General features: G+C 36.8%; 1 protein-coding gene across 5 annotated transcripts in view; it reads right to left on the bottom strand.

The window, feature by feature from the left end:
- The window catches only part of USP53 (ubiquitin specific peptidase 53), a 39,228-nt gene extending 12,186 nt beyond the window's left edge, over positions 1–27,042 (bottom strand). Inside the window, exons 1-15 of one of the 5 annotated variants that reach the window (XM_075751032.1) lie at positions 26,833–27,042; positions 16,435–17,116; positions 13,965–14,057; positions 10,897–11,031; positions 9,275–9,388; positions 9,106–9,188; positions 8,680–8,785; positions 7,757–7,903; positions 7,088–7,237; positions 6,420–6,591; positions 5,301–5,450; positions 4,029–4,172; positions 3,056–3,788; positions 1,418–1,462; positions 363–436 (exon numbers count right to left, since the gene is read on the bottom strand). In XM_075751032.1, the coding sequence (XP_075607147.1) occupies positions 363–436; positions 1,418–1,462; positions 3,056–3,788; positions 4,029–4,172; positions 5,301–5,450; positions 6,420–6,591; positions 7,088–7,237; positions 7,757–7,903; positions 8,680–8,785; positions 9,106–9,188; positions 9,275–9,388; positions 10,897–11,031; positions 13,965–14,057; positions 16,435–16,578 (2,290 nt within the window). In that variant the 5' untranslated portion in view covers positions 16,579–17,116; positions 26,833–27,042. Of the gene's footprint in view, positions 1–362; positions 437–1,417; positions 1,463–3,055; positions 3,789–4,028; positions 4,173–5,300; positions 5,451–6,419; positions 6,592–7,087; positions 7,238–7,756; positions 7,904–8,679; positions 8,786–9,105; positions 9,189–9,274; positions 9,389–10,896; positions 11,032–13,964; positions 14,058–16,434; positions 17,117–26,145; positions 26,577–26,832 lie in introns of those variants that run through there. The other 4 variants (XM_075751033.1, XM_075751034.1, XM_075751035.1 and 1 more) reach the window with 4 other exon arrangements.

The following is a 27,042-nucleotide window of genomic DNA, read 5'->3' as shown; positions in this document are numbered from 1 at the left end:
GTCAGCCAGAGATCTCTCTACTGAAAAAAGTATGTAAAACCCTCTAACATCACGGCCAAAACAGCCATAGATTCCATGCCAATTTTCTTCTAATCCACCTAAATACAGCCAACCTAATACACAAATTGTCTAACTTTGAAATATTTGGTTATGGCTTGTAAAAAAAACCAAACCAATGATAAACTGTATATACATTTTACAATTTTATGAAATATCATTACATTAACTTATGCAGCAAAATTATACAAAAGGCTAATCAGTAATGTGTTGTGTGATATTAGTAAGTTAGTATTAAAATTTTGGTACATCTAAATTATTTTTTAGAAAACTTCTTATTCTTTATACAAGTTAAAAGTTCTTACCGTAAAAGCTTCTGTTCTGCTGGGATACTGAATGTAACACATTGTCAGCTTTTTTGGTTGACAAGTTCTGGTCGCTGTAAAAGAAGCATATAGGTAATTTGAAGGCTTAAACTACTGATGTATGACTACAAACTTTATTGCCTTGAGTGCATACAGGCGTAAATACTTTGCCTATGTGAAATGAACTCTTTATCATCACTGTCACGTTTTTTACTAACACACACACTTTACAGAATATACATGAGATAGTAGGGGTGGCCCTTTAATACTTTTTCAACACTGCTCCCACACGTGACAGGCTGTGCTGACGCTGATGAAATTTAGGATGACCCGAATCCTTTAATATGGACAGACAAAAAAAAAAAAATACAGTTTGTGAGGCTGGTGTTCCCAATTTGTTCTGGAAATTGGATACCTGCTTATCTGAGCCTTACTCTAGAGTACAACAGCAGGATGCCTAGTATGCAGCACATAAAAAGATACACAAAGTTTTCTATAGTGATTTTCAAATGGAACAGATACCACTGGTTACCTAATTCAATTTATTTGTAGATTTTATCTAAAAGTGCCACTTTAGTGCAGCAAAAGAATACTATCCATGTGGTACCATATAGTTTCCAATTTATCATCAGTATCACCCATGTCTGAAACAAATGCATTTTTCAGCGTTAACAGTTTACACTGAGTATTTCGAAGTTAAACATATAGCAGCATCTGACTACAACAAGCTTAAGTTTAAAAATGCAAAAATCTCATCAGTATCGATATCTTAGGTATGTGTAACCTGTTAGCTAACATTTTATCTTGTCCATTTTGCTAGCTTGACATTTCGCTATCCATTAATACTTTTTTGTGTCAACAAACATTGCTCTTCTAAGTTGTGATTGCCGCTTGGTCTTTCATTCAAAGGGATTTTCGTTTCAAAAAGTTTTTCTTAAACTGGAAGAAAATTGAAGATTACAACAGCAAGCCCAAGAGGAGTGAAAAAAAAAAAAATTAAAATCAGCAGATTTAGTAAATCTTGCTGGTTTAGTTAAGCAAAAAGCATGCCTTACCAATCCAGATAGGGAGCTGACAAACACACTGTCAATTCCTTCCTTCTCCAAGAGTAAAGCAGGGAAGAAGATACACAGTGGCAATTTTTCAATTAAGAAAAAAAAAGACTCTTGTTATTGAGAGCACAGGAAAACAAGAAAAATATTGAATGAAACAAGAAAAATGGAGAAAGAACCCAACAGAAAACAAAACACTAAGTATTTTTTTTCCACACTCTAAAAGAACTTTCAAGTAAATCATTTGTATTTTTTTGTTTTTATGAGACAAAGTCTGAACAGTTAGAAGGGGACTAGTGGGTATTGCCAGTCAATTCTAATTACCAATCATATAAAATCCTTCTGAAAGTCCCAAGTCATTTGTATTTTGATAAAGTACAGGGTTGTTTCTCTTTATTTGACAAATATTTAAACAATAGCATAAGCAGATTCTTAATGAACTAAGTTGTTTTAAATTTATCATATTCTCTCTCATAAAAAGACACATGCAGCATTTGGGCATCCCAGTACCTCTCAGGCATGCTTAGAAATGAGGTATGGTTGTAACTGTAGCAATCACTGTTTAAGGCGACCATAAACACTGAAAATATAAAGGTGGTTTGGAGTAGCTTTACACTTATCACTATCCAATAAAAAGCCTGTAAGTTTTTTGTATAGTGGAATTTTGTACAGTTTGTTGTGCAGGGAAAGGTGGGAGGGGAGAGAGAAAAAGAGGGGAATAGATAAAGGCATGGGGTAACAAGAAGAATGTATGGGTTCTAGTAGGAACTATGTTCCACATACAGTTTAAGACACACAATACAGAAAACCACATGTGGAAGGTTGATAAATTTATATTTCACAGCACCACAATCATTTAAGTTGGAAGGGACCTCTTCAGATCATCTAGTCCAACCCTCCCTGCTCAAGCAGGGTCAACTACAGTAGGCTGCCCAGGACCGTACCCATTTGGGTTACGAGTATCTCCATGGACAGAGACTTCATGTCTCTGGGCAACACTCTTGTTATTACCACACGTCAATTCTTAGTAAGTTTAATAAAATTTGGCTACTAACCATGTTTTTGACCAGTTTTAGTAATTTTACACTTTTCAGCAAAGATTTCTTTCAAATAGGTCAATTGATTATCAAGTGATCAATATATATCTGAAAACTGAATTTCAGAACAATGCCTAGTAACAGTATACAAGATTCACTTGCTGCCATTCCCATCTCCTTGTCAGGGGCTTGTCTGTACAACTGTTACAAATCTGATTTATATAGACACTTGTATTCCACTACAGATGGCAAGTTACCCACAGTCTAAAAAACTTGTAACTAAAAAAGTGTAGCAATCATTTCAAATTAACAGACCCTGCCCCTCAGCAGGGCTTAGCAGTTCTGGCTCAGTGCCATAATAATGTGTCTCAGTGCCTTCCAAATACAACTAGTGTTGCAGCCTCAGAGTGAAGGTAAACTTCACACTTGTCCACACCCTTATTTCTAGATGTGTTGCTAACTTTCTACATACCTGACCGCAAGCATATGAAGTTCCAAAGCATGTTTTCTTGATTATTTTTTTTTTGAAACAACACAGGAACATTAGAACAACTTATTTCTCTGTAAAGACAGTCTATGGAAGTTCTAAGAGCATTAGCATTACCTGCAGGAAGCACTTTCTCTAACATTCTTGACATCTGCTGTATTGATTCCTTCAATAACAGGCGAATCTGGATTTGCAGATCCATTGCTGATATGATCACTACTTTCATATCCAGATTCTGTCCTCTGAATTTGCCAGTTATCACCATGGATTTTTCTCTCTGTAAATCCTTTGCTTTTTTCAGCATTTCCTTTTCCCTCCGAATCCAGTGAACTTCGACTTCCTGTATCCTGTTTTGTTTCATCTTCATATATAGTCATTAAACCTTTCTGGATTTGGTTCTCTTTTGGCCAATGGTTAAAGCTTCGCTCCTTTTCATGCTTAGATTTACTGCTCGGATTTGCCTTGTGCTTTGGGCTATGCTGTTTTTTCTCAGTCTCACTGAAAATGCTGTCTACGTTTAGTGTCTCTCGCATAGGTTTCCAACCTTTACTTCTGCTTCTGCTGCTGCTGATACTCCCTTTGTCCCTCGAGTCTTGACTAGTGTCTGTATCGTAGCCAGTCACACCGTCAGTTCTGGTCCTGATCATTGGTTTCTCCCCAGCAGGAAAAGCTTCTGCTTTATTTGATCCAAGTACCTGTACAGAAAGCTTTGCTTGGTGAGGTGCATTGTCATGTTTATAGCAGCCTCTTCCCTGGCTGCTGTATATGCGCTGATCAGCACAGTGTCTAAGTCCATTTCCAACCAGAGGAGACCCCAACTTAACATTGGAACGATCTTCCCCAATCAAGTCTTATAAGAAAAAGAGAAAAGCTCCATTAGAATTCTCATCAATAGATAACTGATACTGTTAGAGTACCTATGTTTCCTACCCTATCTCAACAAATCCAGTACATATTTCAGAATACTGAAAACAGGGGAAATTAATCATGCAGGGTATTCTCTTAAAAGGAGAGAGAAATCTGCACAGCTAGTATTGATGCTAAAAGCTATTTAACCTATCGAGTCTCTGGTCATATTTTTAAAACGTACCTCTTTGTCTCCCAGACTCTTTTCTTGGTCCTCTGTCCGCATCTTTTCGCAAAGATGAGAAGTTCTTCATATCAGCAGCTTTCTGAGCACACTCTCTGGAGATGTCCTTTAGCCTCTCCTTTTGATCGCTGTAACCTAACTTAGCTGCAAAAAATACTTTTTGTCAAAGATCATTACTAAAAAGTCATTCATCATCAAAACACACAATATATTTATGTACCATAACATTTAGCTTTTAATATTAGTACTATTTAAAGAGACTAGTGAATGACATAACACAGGTTAAGAAAATGAGATATATAGTATAGATATAAATGTATAGGTATCTCCAAGGAGTCTAATGAAAGCAACCAAAGCAGCATTATGTCAAGCATGTCCTGACACCTCTTACTTATTAAAACTGAACGCTCAAGCCATTTTCAAAACATATACTATTTACAAATTATACTGAAAAAATGAATCTAAGTTTAAACTTGTCTAAATGTGAAGGTTTATTTTTAATAAAACAGTGGAGTTGCTGTTTATGAAAACAAATCCATCTATTTCTGAAAAGGTAAATACTGACCATTTTTGAGTCATCACTCCATCAAAAAAAAGTTACCAAGCTGAGCAGTCTCAGTTTTAAAACATCTAGTGATTCAACAATAAAGACAGAGGAGAAACACATCTCAAGAGAAGGCAGCATCTCTCCACCTGAGAAGTATGGAGAGTTCAGCACTGACAAGGAATGCAGAAGTCACTGCCTTATAGGACTACTTATAGCTTGATTTGCTTGGAAGCCTAATGTACAGAGAATGGATTTTTAAACAGGTGAGAACTTCTTTATTATTCTTTCCAAGCATAAGATAAAGTCCATTAACATACAGGACTACAATGATGTTTGGGGGAGTATTCCTCAAAACAGCCAATGATCCACAGAGCCACATCATGTGTTCCAAAATATCAATTATCTTCAAGTTTCTACTGTGCCTTTTAACTGACACTGAATGGAAGGCATGATGATGTTTGAGAAAAGGATCAAGGCCTTGAGAGCCACTTTAGTGCAGGAATAATGAGGGGTAATAAAAAAAATTTGCATTTACCATTCTCCAGAAAAATTAACATTCCATGGCAGATATTACTTAAACATTGGTTGTTATTTAAAGTCAATGATGGAATTCTTGCTTTAGAAATAGTTCTAGTCCAGAGGTTAGCACATACCTGAAATGCTATCAACTGAAATATTTCATAAGATGACACGTTTGGGTTTTTTTGGGAGTGGGGAATACATACCTGGCCCTCTACCACCACTAGCTTGAATATGGCTCCTACTGAATGCTGGATTATCTGGCTGAAGTTTTTTATTACTCCTTTGATTAGTCGGGTCTCCAATTCCATTCTCTTTCACAAGGTCTGATTTAGGAGCAGAATGCTTTTCAAATCCTATCAAATAACACATGTATCTTTAGAATTGAAAGGCTTCCTAATTTAAAGTTTCCAATATCTAAATTAAAAAATAAGAAAACTTTTTAATTGCAGATTAAAAACAAACAAACAAAACCCTCACAAAAACTCCACACCACATTTCAATATGCTAGGCAGTAAGGTTCTGTAATATTTTATATACTGTCATATTTATAGTGGTAGACTGTAGTGGAATAGGGTCCCCAATTCTTTCATCCCTGAAGCAATCTTTGTCCTATTGTTACTTATTTTGTGAAGCGGAACATGTCAAATTCAATTGGCCTTTTACTTAATTTACTTGTATGCTATGTTTAACATTTAAAAAAAACAAGTCACAAAAGTTTAACACAAAAAAATCCAAGACAGCAATACAAACTACAGAACCAAAAGACTGGATTCCTACATATTGCGGCCTATTCTATATGAATCTCAGAGAAAAAAGTTTCCTGCAGCTCCTTCTGATTTTTCCCAAACTTGTGAGTTGTGCTCTGTGTGTGTGTATACATGCATATACAAACACACATGCTCCAAATATATATATATCTCCGTATTTGTATGAAGCTTTACTTACAGTATCTTTTAATAGCATTTTAAAGGTATTTTATATGCATCAATATATACCTAAGAACATCCGCATATACAAATATTCTACGATTTTCTTCTGAAATTACTGAAGTTATGTGTAAAGTAGTTATGAATCATCTACAATAGAATCTTTTTTCCCCATTATCGCTGAATCTCAATTTGTATTCCCTTATCAGACAAAACAATTCTAATATTGAATATATACACTAATCTCTCTTCTTTTGTGACCCTTAAGATAATTATTAATAAAAGTATTTAAGAACAAAGCAGTGAATCCATTACCTTCTCCTTTATAATCCCCATTTCAGAAATACAGTTGATACTGTTACTAAAAAAAAATAAATATATATATATATAAATTACCTAAGTCTTCCCCATTTCCTCCTGCTGCTTTGCACTGAGACCAGTGAATAATCTGCTTTGGAGCATCTTCTGGAGATACGGCTGTGCCATCTGGGTTAGCATAAAATAGCAACAATGGCTGAAAGTGACATCGAATGCACCTGGAGACCACATCTTTCCATTTTGTTCCGATCTAAGATAAAAAAACAAAACAAAACAACCCCAAAACAAAACCCCAAAGGTTTATCAACATCACTGAACCCAATTATGGAAAGAAAAAAATATTAAGCAACAGGTACTAAATGCCTAATTCCAAAGGTTCATTAAGATTCAACATTTTGGCACAAGTTTTTGCAAATTGTGGCAAAACCCAGTATTACATGGGCTAATAATCAGAACATTAAGACCATGAATACAGCTGCCAGTAATTAGGTCGTCTTTTTCATTAAAAGAAGTACAAATTCAACAGTAGACAAGTGTTTAACATTCTGAAACATTCGGCATTTGGAAGGCAGAACTGTAAAGTAGTGAAGTCAACTCTAAAATTCATTTGTGAGAACTGATTCACAAAACTAACAGTTTATTAAAAAAAATCCATTTGTTTGACTTGTTTCAAGTTTAGTGTCAAAAGAATGCATTCTAGAAAAGTAACGATCACTAAATTTGGTATCACTAAAACTAGTATTTACCTCTTTTACATTAGCATCATCAAACAGCACCCATTTGCAACTCTTGGTGTGAAAGGCAAAGGCACAGTAATGTCGGCTCGTGTAGCAAATCATTCCCACAAGAAAAAGTTCACTATTTTTGGCATTTTCATCTGTAACCCTATAAAATAGCTGTAAAAATGGTTATACTTTAAAATATATTGAAAACATTTAGCCTCAATTTTCAGATCTACTAGCATTTCACCAGTGCAACTGATATTAAATATCCTGTTGCACTGTACAATTTTTCATGAGTATAAATAATGATTTTTACACTTAGGTCTATTTTGACATTTATTGTTGCATAACTGAAAGAGTAACACTCTTATATAATGCTCTAGAATAATTCCACAAATTTCAAATGGAACATGATATTCCTATATTTTCAACTAGGAATTCACCTATTCATCTGTGTACTTAGGCACAAAATCAACACTTCCGACAGGACTTTTTCCTCTCACAGAAACTACATCAAGCAGAACATCATAAAGAATAGTAAAAGTAGACAAACTTTGAAGTTAAATTGTGCTTTTTAAAAAGATACATATGTGTGTGTATATATATTTATATTTTGTATATGTTTGCATATACATAAAATACATGTAAAATTAAATTCTAGACTAAGCAAGTAGTAAGTTTTAGGTCAGATACCCCAGGAAGATAAAGTTGTGTTGCCAGATTCCGCACAACCTCTTCTGTCAGGTCAGAGTGTTCTGAATCCCAGACTAAACCAATAGTGACAATCTCAGGACAATTCATAAGAACACGACGAATTTTTATTTTTTGACCACAGTTACTCTAGAAAAAGGAAAAAATGTGATAGGAGGGAAAACAAAGATGTTTAAAAGTGGAAGTCCAAAGTTGTGTTACTAGACAAGAAATAGTGCAACAAAACAACTCTGCAATTTCTTCTAATTGTCAAATTCAGTTATGGTGTTTGTTTCTAACAATTTAAGGATAAAGTTCTTCTTTATAAAAACACACTGATGAAGACTATGGCTAAACTTCTACATCCAATCACCACCTTAAAACAGAAATCTCTGAACACATCCAAGTCACCATCATGATTTCTCTTTTGCTCCCCCTCCATTAAGCTTAGGTCTACATGTTCTTGTGTGCTTTTCTATGGTTCCTAAATTAACAGTATTTACACAGAACCATTTAAGGAAGAGAGGAATTAAACAGAACAAGCTAAAAGAGACTATTTTTGTCAATAGAAGCACAAAATTATTCCAATAGAAGACAACGTTGTCAAGCTGTCAGTGTGTATGAACTAAAGCACCTTACCTGTTCCAGCTAATTAACACCACCTAGCTCTGTGTGCAACATGAAGTGAAGAAAAAAAACATGGACCTAACAACATGACTTTCTAAACAGGCCACTTGCATCTACAATACCATGTTTATTATAAATGGAACAATAAAATATAAATTCAAGGACATTTTACCCTCAATTAGACTGCGCTGAAGTGGTCACAGATAATCTTGCTTTTAGGGAAGTACTTTAGCCGGATTTAATATCCTAAAAAGTTCTCCCTTGTATCTTAAAGCAATGCAACATCTTTGTTCACTTACAGGACACTTTCTGTAGTCATCAGTAGTATTTGCTGCCTGCAACAATTCTGCAAACATTTCTGGCTTGAGACGTTCATGCCTCTCCATCATTCTTTCTACTTCATTACTGTAAAAAATAAATGGAAATAACTGTGGATTTCCCTTCTTAAGGGTTAACAGATTTTATTCAACTCTCAACTAACTATATCTTATGACCAAGAAGAAAAGAAACAGAAGTAAAACAGTAGCAATACATACTTTTTGTCAAGCTCTCTCTACATCTTGCTTTTGAAATCCAAATGTTAGTTTTGGACAGTATCTCAAAACCACATTTTAACAAAGGAATATACATTCATTTTTAACACTTACAGCACTTCTCTGGCATGCTTTGCTTCTATTGGAAGGGTGTATATAAAAAAAATGAGATACAAGAATAAAAGTTCTTACCACAGGGCTGTGGTAGAAATATAACGCACAAATTCCGTAAAAGGCAATGGGTCTGATGATGCTCCACAACTGCGACATACACACTACAAAAATAAAAACACTTTTGTTTTTATTTACTCAGGACAGTGGAAACAAATTATTTGTTAAAGCAATCAAATAAAGGTCTGACCTGTTCATACAGTGTCATAGCAAACTTCTGATGAGAAATACAGGATTTTGAAGTGCACATATCTGTTTCACTGTTTGGCACTAGGTGAAAATGAATCCTCTCAAGGATATTTTCCTAAATAGAAATAATAAAGTAAATATAAATTGAACCGATGAGGTCAGAATATATCAGAGCAACATTACAGTTTAACACTCCAACTACTCCCCCCTTGACTCCAAATAATCCAGCTACAAGTTTAACGTCTATTTAATTCCATCTCTATTTACAGCCCAGGGGATGGAAATTATCTTCATCTCAAGCTTTCCAACATTAACAAAACAGCATTAGACAACAGTTACATTGCATTCAATGACCGAAATATTTTTTTTTGGATCAGGCCTCTGTCTCAGTAGTTCTTCATATTTTTATGTTTTTCTCTGCATATCAATCTGACTCATCTGATGATGTTTAGCACATGCACCAACACAAACAGAAGCATTGAGAAAGCTCATAAATAGCACATGCCTGATCCCAGCCCAAGTCTCACTTTTTAACCTTAAAAGAAAGGAAAAGGAAAAAAGAAAAAACAGTACTACGACTGTCATCAGTTTGGCCCCTGAATGAGCATGGCCATTTTTCCCTCTTTTGCCAAAAATATCAGAAGTAATGGGAAGAAGTTAATCTATTCAGGTAGATCATTCAGACAGCTGATTACTTTAGGGGTCCAAATGCATTTTGATTAGATGGAGCGCTAATGAGAGATTCTCTTTCATGACTGCAATCCATTAACCTGACTGACTGCAAGATCTCAAACAGTTGCTTTCAGGATTTCTCCACTGGATTTTCCTATGTACGTGAAAATGCATCTGACAGGTAGGTATTCATTTGTGGATACTTCCAAAGGATGTCCAAAGCTGAAAGTAATCAAAGCAGCAACCATATTTTCTGTCCCTCAAATCTGTATCTGAAGACTAATACCGATTTATTTTTTTTATGGCAACCAATTTTGATTTTCTAATACAGGACTTCTTAGAAAGGCTTCTTTACCCATGTTCTATGCGATCTTGAGTCATCTTTTATGGCCACAGTAGTGGCTCATGTTTTTTAATGAGACACTTCATAAAAGCAGAAAGTAACTGCAGCCAGAGTCAAGATCTTCAAGTATTCATTCACTCTTGGATAAGAAAATGGAAATCTCTTCTGCAGAAGGCTTCAGTAATGAGCTGGCTAGTTGTAATGGAACGTATTTCAATAGCTGATGAGAGCATACTTGGAGGAACAGACTATATATTCAAATCTCTAGGTGCCTTCTCGCCCAAAAATATAACCCTTCACTCCATCCAAAAAATTATGAGAGTGATTGAGAGTTCATCATCCTCACCGATCTCCTGTAGTAATGATGTTTCACATATTCCTCTGCCTGAGCTACCAAGTTAGGAAAAAAGTATGAAGCAAATGCAAGATTACTCCATCCCACATTACCAGATACTCCATGCGTCTGTTCCCCTGAAGTGGCATAAAGAAGGTCAGTAGTATTACGTCACTTGTATCTACCTGTAAGCCTTGAGCTACCAAAACAACAGACCAGCTTGGCATCCACAAAACTAATGTAATTCTATTCAGCTATCACAGAGAATACTTACAAAGCATTCTGCTGCATCATCCATAAATCCAAGCTGGAAACGCTGTTCATCCTTAAAACTTTCTGCCAGGGCATGTCTCATATTATCTGATGGGAGTGCTTTTTCTCGACTGTGTTGAAATTGTGAAAATATTGCCTAGGAAGAAATACGGTTACTTAGCTTCATTAGCCATTCGACTAGACACCGTGGTTCTACACAAATACATCAGTTCTTACACAGCATGCTTAAACAGCAAATACATAAAATGTTCATAAATCTATACAACTTTAGAAATTACTGTTTTCTTTTACATAGATACTCTGTTCTGTTACTCATTCCATTATAAGAAGTTATGCTACCAAGCTGAACTTTGATCCAGTAGAAAAACAACATAGAAGTATATAAAAATGCAAATGATTGACTTTAGCTCCCACAAGCAACACAAGCCCTGGTCTGTAATTATGCAGCTTTTTAATTTGGCCACTGAATAGCTGTTCATGCCTACCGTATCTCATCTTTACAGATGGTGTGTATTTCTTAGGGCATAATGTAATAGCACTCAGGTTAGTTTAACACTCGTCATTCATTAAATAATGTAACATTTACATTACTACTTCAGACAGAAGTGTATCTATTAAAATATGTATATGCAAAAACCTCCCATAAATTAGATAGAATGCTGACAATCCTTGCTATTAAATCAGCTCTCTGCTGAACCAGCGCACACAATACAAGAGAACAGGTCAATATCTGCAGTTCCAGAACACGAGAATAAATTGCACTTGATTTTTTTTTTCTTCATTTCCCAGAAGAGATAGTTAGCTACTACTTTCCTTTTTGGCAGAGATATGTATGCAAGTGACCTCATCATTTAGCAAGTAAGGGAGGCTGATTTTGAAAGAACTGAAAGTTAAAAGCTATTAAATGAATGAAAAAACATTTGCAGATATTAAAGGATGTATTCCACTGTCAAGGATTCTAAGTCAAAATTTAGAGAAAAATGAAGAGAATAAAGACAAAGCAAATCAGGAGAAACCATGTAAAATATAAGTAAGGACATACATAGGTCTCCTATACTTAAAAAAATCTGTTGGACACAAGGCAAAGATGCAACAGCTAAGCAAAGTTTCAGTGCTAACAGAAAGTAGTGTTTTAACCATGATGCATTCCAGGGTAAGTGTCTGTCAAATATTTAAACTTCCCTCTCATGACAAAAAGCATGGACTACTGATAAAAATTACAGTCAGTATCTCAATGTAAACATTCAAAATTAAGTTTTTAACAGATCTGGTAACACAAGTCAGCTCTGCTTTGAAAATATTTATCACTTCTCATTTTGGCTGCTAGGTCATTTTTAGTATGCACAGAGCCTTACATGCCCAGCTGAAAAAAAAAAGTACAGATAAGCAGTTATGCAGCTATGTATGCTCATTTTAGCAGCCTGCATAGTCAAAGTCTCACCTTGCTTTTAGTTTATACGAGAGGCTGATATAGGTAAAATATCCTTCTTTATTGGTGAATGAGTGAGAAGGGTTAAAATAGACCAAGACCAAGTGACCAGAACTTCACATGTAATATGGGTCAAATCAAAAGGAAAAAGCCATAAAGTTAACTCAATATTATGACATCAGATATGAACATGAATCCATATACACACAAACGTCCAGGAAACCAAAGCTATTATCCCAAGACAGAAACAAGATTTTTATCTGAAAACACAGGTATGCCTGAGTCATGGTCTGGACTTCATGTACTGACAAGATCAAGTATCCAGGACACAGAAGAACATGATGTGCATCAAAACACTGGTGAAACAAAAAGTCCCAAGTTCTGTAGAGTCGAGAGCTTGTTAAAGGTTGGAATACATGCCTCAGGAAGTTAGTCTGAATATGTGCAGTCCCAATCTACTTCAACTTGTTGGCTTTTTAAAATGAACAATTTTAACCAAAGAAATAAAATGGCTCCTTTTAGAAAAAAATATGCTTGGAAAAAGACAGAGACACATTCAGAACCAGCTGTACCATACTGCAATCATGATAAACACTAAAAATGGCTGAAAAAACCTACATGGTACATAGATTATACACCTCCTGAATGATTAAATAAATGTCACTGCAAACAGTTCTTGCCTAAAACGCTTGTTCAATAACAAGGTTCGGTCTGTGAAACTCCCTGAGAATAAACTCTGAAATACTTGGATTATCATTGCCTACACTTTAGCATCATCAAAAACCACTTCCTCAACGAATCACATTTCCAAATAGCGTTGTCCCTTTCAGCTCCCTCCAGATGAGTGATTCCCAGTTCTGTACATCACTGTATCTGCTACCAAATTTGACTATACATTCTAGTCCTGTATTAGAATCCCAAAAGTGTATTGTCAAATAGCAGTGAAAGTAGAAAGTACATACTATTAAAAACAAAAAAAAAACCCTTACACATTTTTTCATTGGGATATTTCCCTAGTAACTGCAGCCAAATACCAGTGCAGTAAAAGCATTAAGAACCTAGCAGAATTCGACATTTGTTTACAGACTTCAGATGAGTTACATAAACTGTTTGAAGCCCAAGTTTTATACACTAGTTAAGACACACAGATCTGACTTCCAAACACTAAAAAGTTACCAGCATTCATTAGTTTTCTAGGACCACTACCTGCCTTTCATTACTTACAAACAATTATGTTCTGAACCGTTATCATCAACTACTGAGTAAAAAAAGAATCTTGAGACTTTATCAGACAGTAATATAGTTATGTAGAAGAACTGTATTCAAACACTACAGGAAAGAACAAAAAGCATATGCATGCAGATAGAAGGAAAAAATCTCTGATGAGGCTAGCTAGAAATTTCAAATAAGTTATACTGTCTTTAACAGACAAAAGTTTTATGTTTAAGCAGACTGTTAAAATTTTTGTACTGTAAAATTTGTCCTTTAAACACAAGAAAATATTTCTGTTACAAATGTCCTTAAATCTAAATTGTTTATTTACACATAATTACTTAGTCACCCAGAAATATGAATGATAAATTATTAAAATTTAAATTATTTTTCCCTCATTTTGGAAGATACTTCCAAAAATTATTTACCTTTAATGCACAAAATATGCACGCATCTCCCTGACACACATGTCCAGTTAAGCCTCTTAAACTTCGTCGAAATATGTCAAGTTGCCATAATACCTATAAAAATAAAGTTTTACAGAAAATAAGTAATGAGTTCTGGAGATTCTACGTTTAACACAGCAACATATAGTAGATTTTACTTTTTTTTTTAAATTTCACATAACATGTAGCAGTGTTGGTGCTCAAGTTGTATAAGAATTACGGTCCATTTCCATTAGCTAGGGAAATTATGGAGGTGGAAGTAGAAGCTTCACACTCACCACTCACAAAATTTAGATTTCCTTTTAAACTTTGAAACAATGGCAAACACGTATTGTGTGGGGAAAAAAGTTGAAGCACTCTTAAGGAAACAAGCAGCAAGTTAAACTGTGTGCAGAGCCTGTAATAGCTTCTTAGGCTTACGTAAGAAGGTGGTGCTATGGGGTTTACTTCATTTCTCTTTCCCTCCCCGTGCTTTGTTCAAATAAAAATATAATAATAATAAACAAGATGGAAACTGATTTGCAAGGTAATAATGCAAGCATTCATTTCAGGTTAAGTCACTACTACATTCTTGTGGTCTCTTACTAAAATGATTGCTGAAATAAATTCATTTTTCCACAGATCAAAATAATCCTGGTGCTTTATCACATATGTTTCTACCTTTTATTTGGTGTAACTACTCTATATCAAGGTAATGTCAACCTGGCTACACTACACTGCTTTCAGTATCTAATGTCTTAGGTACACAAGCAGTAGAGTAGTTCAGAAAGTTGCCCATAAAAAAAAACCAAATGCAAAAATTAGTTCTCAAGAGGCACAGTAACACAACAGCTGCAAATCAAGGAAAGAAAAAAAAAGCCTATCTATAAACATAAAAGCTAAACCTGAATCGGGATGCATTGAAAATGAATGTCCAAACCTCAGTTCTAAAGGTTGAACAGAGGTTAAAGGAGAAAAAAAAAAAAAAGGAACACATTCCACCTTGTAGCACGGCAGTCACCAATCATCAGCCACCATTTGATAAACAGCAGTAGGTTGTGAAGTAGCAGGATTGTCTGAAACTATAACTAAAAATGACTTAGGGTTAATTTTAGGGCACCCTAAGGGAAAATAGCAAAACTGCAACAAATATAGTCACGCTGTTCCATTGAATGTATAATGGCAAACTCATTCTACTAAGTCTATTGTACATTTTTATTTTAAACATGTTTAGATAGCATACACATACACACCATGCAGATACAACTCTCATATCTCCTATATCTCCCATGTTTAAATCCTTACCATTTTTAAGACTTACTGGTTTGTTGGTTTTTTTTTTTTAGGAAGCCTAAGCATCTATTAAACCCTCTGCCAGTGTGGCAAAGAATTATATCCAATTTGAAAACATTCAGGTCCAAAATCTAAGCGTTATAAAACAAAATATTGTTCTGCTCTTTATTTGCACAGCCTAGAAATCTGGCGGTGGTATTAATTTCTAGATTTAACAAGACTATAGTATAAACTAAACTGCGCCTGGTATTCTGACTTGCAGACAATGTGAAAGGCTAGCACTGCTCTGTCATGGAATTAAGTAGATCTCCACATTCCCTGTCAGAAGTAGGCTTGTAAAAGCTCTATTTTTATCATGCTAATGTCACTGTACTATTAAACTATACTTGAAAGATCTAAAGAGCAAGTGTTTTCCCAATTACAGCTGATGTGAAAACAGAACAGTGTGTAGGTTAACACATGCAAGAAGTCAGTCGGTAATACATATGCATATAAACAGTAAAAAGAAATCTAAGTCCTATTTCTTTGGTATACAGTATATCTCCTACAGTAATTGCACAGATCTTTCCTAAGGTTAGAATCAAAGCTTTCAACTATATGTGCCCCTTCTGATATGCCCCAGTACCACAGGCGAATGTGCTAATTCTGAGAAAATGGTATTTTAATAAAAAATAGTAGTACTGGTTGCCCCACATTAAAAAGTGCCTTGTAAATTTGGCAAGTAATAAAACTGCTATGTTTGACATAAACATTAGTTTTAAAATTCAAGCAGCAAGTTTTGAAGTTATGAGTTGTGAGTTTCCAAATACAAAAGGAAAGTTTTTCTGATATTCAATATCCTCAATCAATTCCTTAAAATGAAATGCTAAATCAAGTTACTTCCAAACATTCATCTTTTTCTATGATTGCCACATTTTTTTTAGTTGTTTTTGTTTTGTTTTGTTTTTTAAGGAAAACCCATTCCAAAAAGACATGCTATTCTGTCTTTCTTGGAATCATTAAGAAGTTTATCTGAGAACTGAATTTAACACCATGGAAAAACATGCTGTGTTTTTCTGTAGAACACACGTACTGCAATACAAATGGTAAAAACAGCATTGCCAAGAGAACACTTTCCCCACTATGACCATCTAAGCTGCTATAAATCCAGAACTGTTTAATAAATCAAGCTTTTTCTTACCTGAACAGCACTGTTAAGAAAGCAGCTGTTTTGTCCTGGTTCATTTAATAAGCCTTTTGTAGGGGCCAGGGACAGTATACTTCCAGGCTGATAAACTTTTCCAAGGTTACCCCCAGGTTTTCTTAAGAATTTCACCCATGCCATTATTTTTTAGACTTTATAATTGCAGTATTTATACTTAAATATTTAAGGATATGATGGGTGCAAGGCAAAGAAGAAGGTCTTCAGAGAATTGCTCTAAAGTTGTGGCATTCCATTCAACTCCATGCAATAGTAACCATTCATGGGTTTACATCCATTCTCCATGAGCAGCTGTCAATCATCTGTCAGGATGAGTCTCTCAGTTATAATACAGCTATACAAAGTTTTTAACTCTCAGACTTAAAAAAAAAAAGTGTCCAGTTAAGGTTAAAACATGGTAAAGTTATTAGAATAAAAGTTCTCATTAAGCAAGTTGCACAGTCACTGACTTCTTCCAGGGATATCAATAAAGTATTACTATAAATCATTAGTTGTATTATATCGCAAGTTTATATATATCACAAAAATGGAAAGTTCTTGACAGGTGTTATACTCCTGTTCTCTCATTTTGTTCCATCTTCTTTTTACTTGTAACTGTGACCCATGAAATATATTCCAGTTTAGAAGACTCCATGTTTATTTCATTCTTTTTCCAGTGAATCTGAAATAGAAAAAAACACCAGGAAATATAAAACCAGAATTTTCCAAAATGTTAAAGACCACCTAAATCAGAAAAGAGATCATGGCCAAAACAACCTCTTAATCTAAAAGCAGATGCAATAACCAGGGAAGAGGAGGAGAAACAATTGCCACCAGAAGTTGTTTCTGAGGCAGAAAGGTTAAATAATTTAGTATTTCTAACTATTATTTAATAGTTAGAATATGATAAAATTACTGTGAAGGTTCTGCTAACAATATACAACAGCTCATAAAAAGACCATATAACACATGAGTTATTCTAACTTTGAATCTCCAAGTCTAATAAAAAGATTACCAAGAAATAAATATTTTTATTTAACACAAATCACATGAACTGATATGTATTTCCATGTCTTAAGATTACTAAGATGTTATAGATGGATTCTCAGCTAGAACTTAGCTTTCAAAATTTTGTACTACCTAGTGAACACTACACAAATATGTTATTAGCCTAATTGCATTCTTAAAGCATCCAGAAAAACATAGCTAATAGCAGAGTAAGAACATTCTGGTAGCTGCCTCAATAACTGATTCCAAGATTTTCAAATTCCAACAATAAGAGTTGTTTCTCTCATTGTTGAAGGTACATATTTAAGGTTAAATGACTCATCATCCAGAACATCACCACAGGCACATGTAAAGCCCATGTAGTCATCGTCTTACAACAATGGATTATTCAATCCATTTGGCATTACTACATCATCCACATAAACATTTGAAGTAACGGCACAGAACAGAATAAACTTAAATAAACCAAAGCAACTAAGGCTGCATATTTGGGAAAGACAAAAATAAAAAAGATGACATTTGGGCCTCACATTACAACAAAGATATTCACCTTAGATTTTCCAAGCATATGAGATACCAAAGACCTATCAGTATACTTCAAAACTCACAGCCTTCTCACTACCATTTTTTCCACTGCGCAAGGCCTTCAAGATTGGTGAGCAGCATTAAAAAACAAAAATAAATTTTGTAGTTGGAACGCTGTATAAATTGGAAAGTAACTTTTCCCAGCTTGGAACAACCAACACCACGTTCACGTCAAACAGTTCTACAGCTCTCAAATATTGTACAGCTGGGATACCATTGAAACAAATCATGTGACTTTCAAAAAGACCTGCAGGAAGTCTTGCACCCCTAAACCCATCCTCCTTTATTTAAAAGAAACATTGGTACTTGCTTGTATTATATATATATATATATATATATATAAAAAAAAATCAATAACTGGAACCTAATCAAAAGTCTCTCTTGCCCCATGCATAATCAGATGGTTTTTTGTTTGTTTACTGATGTTACTGTATCTCACCCGTAAGTAATTTGATTTAATAATACTGGAAATAGTAAGTGTGATTTGCAACAGCACTGAGCAAGGAGTGTGAAATCTATCTGGAAACTGACCTTAATGGAATATCGTGATAATTTTGTTTTCTTTACGTTCACTTCAACAAACTCAGAAAGGGGGGGGGGGGGGGGGGGGGGGGGGGGGGGGGGGGGGGGGGGGGGGGGGGGGGGGGGGGGGGGGGGGGGGGGGGGGGGGGGGGGGGGGGGGGGGGGGGGGGGGGGGGGGGGGGGGGGGGGGGGGGGGGGGGGATTTTTGTTTTCCACATAAAAGTCAAAGTGCTCCACAGCATAACAGCTGTTCTCCTACAAAGGACCAAAACCTAAGAAAACAGGGACAGAGGTGAAGGTAAAACAAAGATTAAGACAGAAAAAGATGAAAGACTCTCTGAAGTCACATATGCAGAAGTGATAACATGATCTGTATGGAACAATTAAAGGAAAGAAGATATTTTTACCAAATGTTTTCGTTAGAAAGTTTCAGTACAGTACATAAATAGAAAATAATGAATCACTACAGTAAAGATGAATAAAGAGGAGTCAAGGAAAAAAAATCTAAGGTGTATAGCTATTTATAATCAGATACATATATATACACACACATAAACAAAAAATACATATACATATATATTCAAGAACCCAGAATCATACATCAAAAGTACTTAGTAATATGAAGCATTATTTGGCCCAAAGTCTCCTGCTATCACAGGGAAGTACAACTTTTAATTGCTAAAAATAACATTATGAGTTTAAAAATAAATAATTTTAAAAAAACAAAACAGAAGAACCTTACATCCAACTCTTTCAACCATCAAATGCTTTCTACCAATTTGTGAAAAATGTATCAGGAAAAACTGACCTGATACATTTTTGTCATAAAAAGAGCTTGCTCCTTGACATACCAGAGAAGCTGCTTGAGCATGCATTTTCCTGGCAACACAGAGTTCTTAATTCCACTTTATATAATTTCCCATATGGAAATTTACATACAGTTTTTTCCACCCTCCTGCTGCTATCCCAGAAGACAAAACTGAAGTTAAGATGAACAATTTTTAGTAATAAGCAGTATCAAACAGTACACTGAAGGGGAAAAAACAGGAAAGAGCCTGGATTGGGAACAGTACAGATGGCCTGTGGTAGCCATAAAGTGTATTTGCACTCCAACGCACGCTTGAGATGTCCCGCGTTGCGTTCCTACCTTTGAGTAGAGAGGAGCAACAGGATCAATACAGTTCTGACCCAGAAACACCAGGCTATCAGGGTCTCCCAACCTAAAATAAATTCCCTGCTGAATACACTACACCTTTCATCTCCAGAACTGCTCATACAGTCGTACCCCACCAACAGTGGCGATTCAGCTAGCCTGTCCCCTGCTGTCTGCGTTTCAATGGAAAGTTGCTCAGCATATAGCAGCCAAAATAGGGGAAGGAAATAGATGGAAAGTACGGTAGACTGTATGCCAATGATAAAATACAGAAGTTACTGGGAAGACACGTCTCTAGTATCTAAATTTCACCTGGAAACAGATCTCACATATTCATGTGAGGCTGGACTACAGCTGGTTATTTAAAGAAGTCCAAGGATAGCCAAGAATGGCAGGATTTATTTCCAGCCAAAAAAAAGAGCAAGGCTGAGTCCTTGCTTCATAAGTAAGTTCTCTCATCTGAAGAAAAGTGTAATGATAGACCCAAACTCATGTTAGATCTGGGAAACATTTGCGTTCTTTTATTATTTAAATGCAAAAAGGAGATAGCTACTACAAACACATCTGTGAAACTGATCCCTAAGATCAACAGACAAAAATTATAAAACATTCAGAAAAAAATTACCTCTGTAGCTCTCATTTCACAAGAGCAGAAGAGATTCCATCAACTTTTATGTTTCTTTCTTATCATACTTTCAAGCACAATTTCTCCATGTTTCTGAACAACAAAATTATGCATGGATATGGGGGGAAGAACCTCTGTATTTACCTAATCTGTATTTGAACTGTTAAGAAAGACACATGCTGTTTTGGAAACAAGAGTCCTTCCAGCACAATTTAAGACAAAGAGCATTCATACACTAAGAACTTCTAGGAAGTAATTTTGTGGCATTTCAGGGGTGCCCTAGAGCAAAGAGCCCGTGCACTAAACATTTAGATCTTGGACCGGGTTTCAGAAAAGTTATAATGATGCATGGCAAGAATTTAATAAAAAATAGTTCTGTATTAGCTCTATGTTACTGTCACATTACATTAAGATGCTTGCTGTTTAATTGCACATCCACAAAGTTGTGAATACAAATAATTTCAACTATCACACCAGGTAAGTGCACACAATCTTATCCTAAAAAATTCCAGAATATTGTACAGTTTTCGCATGTGGGCCAGATATTCATTTTCTAAAGCAGTGTGATATTATATTCATACAGCCTCTATTAACTACGTACAACATTAGTACATCTTTTCCTGAAAATTTAAATTTAACACTAGAAAAGTCAGCAGTGACTACTTAAAAATTATTTTCACGCAACCTTCTCAAATGACTCTTTCTATAAATGCATTCTTTAAACTGCATAGGTCGAACTAAACATACCCCCCTGCAGCAATTCAAATGTGTCAAATAATTAAAAAAAAACAAGAAAGGCGTATCAGAAAGGTATTCAATTTAAAAGATCATTCTGTACTACTACTACCCAACTAGAACTTTGCACCGAATGGGTACTCTAGTCCCTTTGTTTTATCTATTACTCTTTCTCCCCAAAACTGGTCACAGTCAACCCAAGGAACAGACAGTAGCTGTACAATAATACTATCTTGACACACGACATGACCACTAAGTTCTAGCCTGGAGTAGAAGTTCCGTTACCCTTTCTTTCTTCATAATACCCTGTATCAAATACTACAGTGTATAGCTTCTTATTCACTGGTAAGAGGGGCACTGTAGATGAGCCTTCCCAATGGCACAATAAGCAATGGGATTAACTTCTGTCATCCATTTGTCATCCCAGCCTCTCCCTAAGGAGAAGTAGTTTATAGTAATATCTTGTTTTGAAATTTACATTGTACAAATATGCCAAAGTTTGACTTTGGTTTTTTTTTTTTTTAAAAAAAAAAAAGCCAAGATCGAAGAAAGCTATTGTGGAAGATGCTGGAAAGGATGTATGCTCATTAGTCACAGCAAATTTTTCTGGATTTGGACCATCCTCCCAGAGTATTATTCCTCTGCTGACAAGCCTACCCTCATTGTAGATTGTTCTGTAAACTAGAGAAGTGATGCTGCTGATCAACCTTGGTTCCCTCCACCACCCATAACATTTGGTTAAGCTTTTAGAAGACTGGGACTCAGACCACTGACTCCCTTGACCTAAATTCAATACTCCATAGGACTATAATTAGGAACTGAAGACTGTTGTTCCATATCTGTGGTAAGCCAGTGCTGCTAAGAGCACTGTAGCATTTATTAGCCACTGGGATTTACCAGTTCTTTGCAAGTTCTTGGCTTGACAAAGGTGTGAGTGGCTGAGGATAGATCGTAAGTCATTGAACCACACAGTGTCTTCAACAGATGCAATCTTTCAGCATAACAGTTATTTCACATAGTGTTATTGGCATGCTACATAAGATTTTTAGCAGCTGAGAGTTAAAGAAACATTCTTGCCCTTCAGACTAGAGATCAATTCTGGATGACTCAATTTCTCAACCAAAGACACTAAACAAGGGCTATAAACTCTCAAACCAACATCTATTTATCAGCCTAAGTTCTTCTACCTTGCCTTATTTCAGTCACTGTTCTTCAGTCATCAATGATCCCATCAAGCACCTGGCTACCCTTAGTTGTGCGGCTTTACACGACAAAATATATGTCTGTCACAAATTTCTGGCACTTGGCTTTAAAGCTTCCAGAACAACAAATATACTAATCAGCAAAACCTCATGTTATCACCTGATTTGTTGGTCTACCCTAGCACATCAGTAACTGCAGCTGGCACAGTCTTTTCAATGTAAGAAACAATTTCACTAAATTAGCTTAGAAATTAGTGCAGTTACTATGTTACCTAAACAAATTACTTTCTACAAGCACATTTGGGTTTAAGCATCTTTGACATCCATTTAGATAAAACTGATGAGATAAACAGTTGCTTCTGTGAATACTGGAATTATCAATGCCTGGCTCCTGATAGTTTTATGTCTCATGACTGAGCTCTTGCACAGTTTTCTCCCTAGCTGGGGCATAAGCCAACTCTGTTCCTTACATCATCTTACAAGGTCTCTCTCTTCCAGCCAGCTGCCTGTTTTCATGCACTTTGTAAGTACATAATCATCTTTAAGACTTCTTCTATCCCTTCTGTCACGTTGGATGAAATCCTGCCAATGAGTTCAAAAGTTGTTGACTGTGCATGTCTCAAATTTGGCTGAAGAACTGTTATTTACATCTTCTCAGCTTTATTTTGCAACTATTCTCTGTGTGTTGCATAAATGACTAATGGCAAACCCTTCTCATGCACAATACTGAGGTTACTTTTTAGCAATGCAGCTTTTTGCTTCTGCTGGCAGCTCACACCTCTGTGCTGAGCCTGGCAACCGACCTAGTGATTTGACAACTCTGGTAAATCAATTTCTAAGCTGATATATGTTATAATTTAGGAATATAAATATAAGACAACAACAATTGGAAGGAAGAGTGATTAAATGTATTGCAACGGAATAAACTTATGATGGAAAACCACCAGAGTTTTTTGCAGTGAGCCAACGTTACTAGGACTGTGGTTACTTTCTCCTCCTCAACAGAATGAAAACCATCAAAAATTCAACAACTTAAAACTGTGAGAATTTGAGCGTTTTCCACAGCCCAAAAGCTTGTCATTTAAAATTGCCATTTTTTGTCAACAGAACGAAAATGTGATATTGGAGGTTGCAATGATTTTTTCCCCATTTTTTTTTAAAGTGAAGTTGCTTTAAAGACATAGAAAAAGACAAAAATTTTAAATTAATAAACATCCATCTCAATGAGGTTGACTCATAATTTTTTGGTCCTTGCACAAATCCTGTGCCCTTCCACCTTTACCATTGTGCTGAACTGTATATGTCAACAGATGTCATTTGCCGTAAGATACACTTAATACTTTTAGTAGTAACTAGTCTTTTTCTTTGAAAATTATACTATCCACTTCAAAAGCTATCAAAGAAATATGTTTACAAAAATGTAAATTCTCACGATTTTAAACATCAGATAGAGAAAAAAACCCCCCTTCATTAATAGCACTTACTTGCAACACAGATAACATGAAACGAGTAACACTATAAGACCAAAAAAAACCCAAAACCACCCAAAGCCACATTTCCAGCAGTGACCATTAGCCTTGATTCCGTGGGCCATCTGCAAGTACACCAGCCAGTGGTATTAGTCTGACACATTCTTTCTGCCTTCAGTTACCAACTCAAGAAGTCCCCAAGAGACAAAAGCAGTGTTTGAAAGTTACCTCTTCCAGAAATTCTTCCAACCAATGTCTGAAGATTTGAAACCCAGTCTTTTTCTATTTTAAAGACCTCTGTTGTCTCTTCTCCAGAACTTATAATTCAGCTATCCCTCATATGCCATACCACTGCTCCTGCACATTATACTTCTTTGTATCCTTTCAAGATGGGAGAACCAGAAGTGTGTAGATGCTATCCCAGATGGCTTTTGTAAAAGTATACATTTTTTTCTTTAAGCTGTTCCAATAAAAACTTTCCTGTTTGCATAAAAACCGAAACAACAGGTTCACAGCTCAGCATCTCTGGGTTGTTACAACTAGGAACTAACTACAATGGGAACACTGAGTAAAGATCTTAAAGAATACAAATTCCGAACCCATGACATGGGCCAGGGTTTACAGTGAATCATCGTGCACAGAAAGTCTTAGACCAATGAATTCTGGTGGACAATAAGGATAGAAGCAGCAGGAAAGAGAAGGCAGCAAAAAGCCTCAGCTATAAAAAGTCTGGAACCCGAATACCCTAAAGGAGCAAGTTACAATTTAGTTTTGTCATATGAGCATTTCTTCCTACTGATTTAAAGTATCAGTATATATTAAGTACAAGACCTGTCAAGAAGATCTGAAACCAGTCTGAATGTGATGAAATCTCAGGAATACTGTTCCTGATTTTCCTCACTGACAACTCACAAACACTGTAAGGCATATTATTAAACAAAACTACAGAGAAGACAACTTTGTTCTCCATCTTCCTACTCCTACATGTTCAACCATGTACTCTTTCCTGAATCTCAACAAGATAGAAAGTATCTTTACAACAATAATTCTCACACTGTCCTTTTTATCCCAGATTAACTGCCTGTCCAAACTGTAACCTTGCCTTTCAGTTTTCTGTGTAGATGTTTGATCATTAACAGAAGTGCAAAACACCAAGTTCTGTTCCTACCCAAAAAACCTTCTGATTTCTTAAGTCACCAGGAGAATCTACATAACTGAGTTACAAGGAACGGTAATATGAGCATCACCTTTAAGCGCACATGTATTTTATAGGTGTGACAAAAAAAGAACGTTCTGAATATTTACACTTCATATATTTCTTCACGGACAAATCTGTATAAACCTCTCTACAAATGTTTCACTCAGTCCGCACATCTAAAATTCTGATCCAGCCCATCTCCTTGTTACAGCCTCAACCCATCATGATTTAACCTGGCCCAACAAACTCCAACTTGTTTCTGCTTAAACCATGAGGATGTTTTTTAAGAACTCTTTGAATGGGTTTCATTTCCATCACTATGTCCCTCAAGTGACTAAACTGTTTTACTCTATCAAGAGGCATTAACCAAGGAAAAATGACAAAGCGTTGTTACTGCGATCTTGGAAAGCAATGCAACTGAAACACATGATAGTGCTAATACCCTGACCCTGAAGTCCTATGGGTCTCATACCCAAACAACGCTCACTGTAGGACTGGAAGAGATTCTGCACTATCAAGTTTTGATATGAAAGTCAAGTGCATATTTTAGGTGTTTTTATTGTCAACATCCTACTGGTCCAGGATAATAACTTTTTACGCAAGAAATTTGATACTAAAAGCCCACAACAGTAAATACATCTTACTTTAAAACAATTTGTTAGTGGAAGAAAGGATTACCTATAATTTGATAAGGCTAATTTTATTCAGATTATAACACTATTTTGATACCTAAAATCACCCTTTCATTCTACAGGAACAGGACAGTTAATAATAAAGTCGGTCTGGGGAATTTCCAGTGCCTTGAGGGGTAAAGGCATACTGCATCATCAGCTAGGCACAATACTATTCATGTGATTAAGTTTTTGCTCTTAAAATAATCATAGTGTCTTCAAAGTTAAGCAAGAGGGGATTTTTTTTTTTCCATGTGCAAAATAAAGCATTAAGTAGAGATAGGTAAAACCCACACTTACTTTGGGAAGGGAAGAAAATACATGTTGACAGAACAAGACACATTTCCTCTGAAAAGCTGATTTTAAAGTATTTGCATTGAAAATCAAAGTAAGGGATAAACTTAAACTCAGAACAGATGCTAAGCAGACAATTTGCATACATCTACCTACATGCCTCTGAAACCCTCTATCTGTACGAAGACAACAAATAACACAGCCTCCAAATACTGTAAACTGATTAAATTTCAAACAGCTCCATACTACCTGTACTGGCATTTCCTGTTCTGAGCAGTCTTTGAAAACACTCCAGAAAAACTCGCTGACGGGCATGTGACTACCACGTTAAACATTAACTTTACGTTCTAGCTCTTACGGAGCCAACACAGGAGCTCGCACCGTCTCGACACGAAAACCATGCCCGTCTCGGAGGCAGCCTACCCCGCCGCTTACACAACTTGCGGGGACAGCGCTAACAGCTCGTCCATAGAGCTGTTTTTCACCCTCACCCACGCCGTCCTCGGGAGGGATTTAACGCCGGCGCCGCCCACTACGGCGGCACATCCAGGCGGGCGCCCTTCCGCGGGTGGGCGCCGCTCCCCGGGCAGGGGCCGGTGGAGCCCCGGGCCGGCGGAGCCCCGGGCCGGCCGCTCCCCGGGTTCAGCGCGGCGCCGTGAGGAGATGACGGTTACCACCCCAACGGCCGAGCGCGCGGCGGCCGCCCTTCGTCTGACGCGACCCTCACCGGCAGGTGAACGGCCCGCGGCGGATCCCGGCGCCCGGCCGCTGCCATCCGGCACACCTCGCCTCGTCCCGCGGGGCAAGAGAGACGGACCCCGCTCCTCGTTCCCCAGCTCAGGACCGCGGCTGCCTCCGCCGCCGAGGTCGTTGCCTGGCTTCCCACCCCGCCAGAGACACAACCCTGCCCGACCGCCGCCAGTACCCCCGACTCACCTCCCGTCCCCGGCGGGTCCCGCACGCAGCTCCTCTCTCGCCCCCTCCCGGCGGCGACTCCGGGCGCCGCCCCGCCCTCACAGCAACTTTTGCTTCCCCCCGCCCCTCTTCCTCCTCTCCCCGACTACTCGCGCTCCGGGGCGGTGCGAGCACGCGCCGGCCAGTCGGGAGGCGGGAGCTGCGCGAGCACGCGCGCTCCTCCTTTCCTTT

This window comes from Balearica regulorum, chromosome 4, assembly GCF_011004875.1.
Source record: "Balearica regulorum gibbericeps isolate bBalReg1 chromosome 4, bBalReg1.pri, whole genome shotgun sequence".
NCBI lineage: Eukaryota > Metazoa > Chordata > Aves > Gruiformes > Gruidae > Balearica > Balearica regulorum.
The sequence above is the reverse complement of the archived record's forward strand: the minus strand, read 5'-3'. Positions and strand labels throughout refer to the sequence as shown.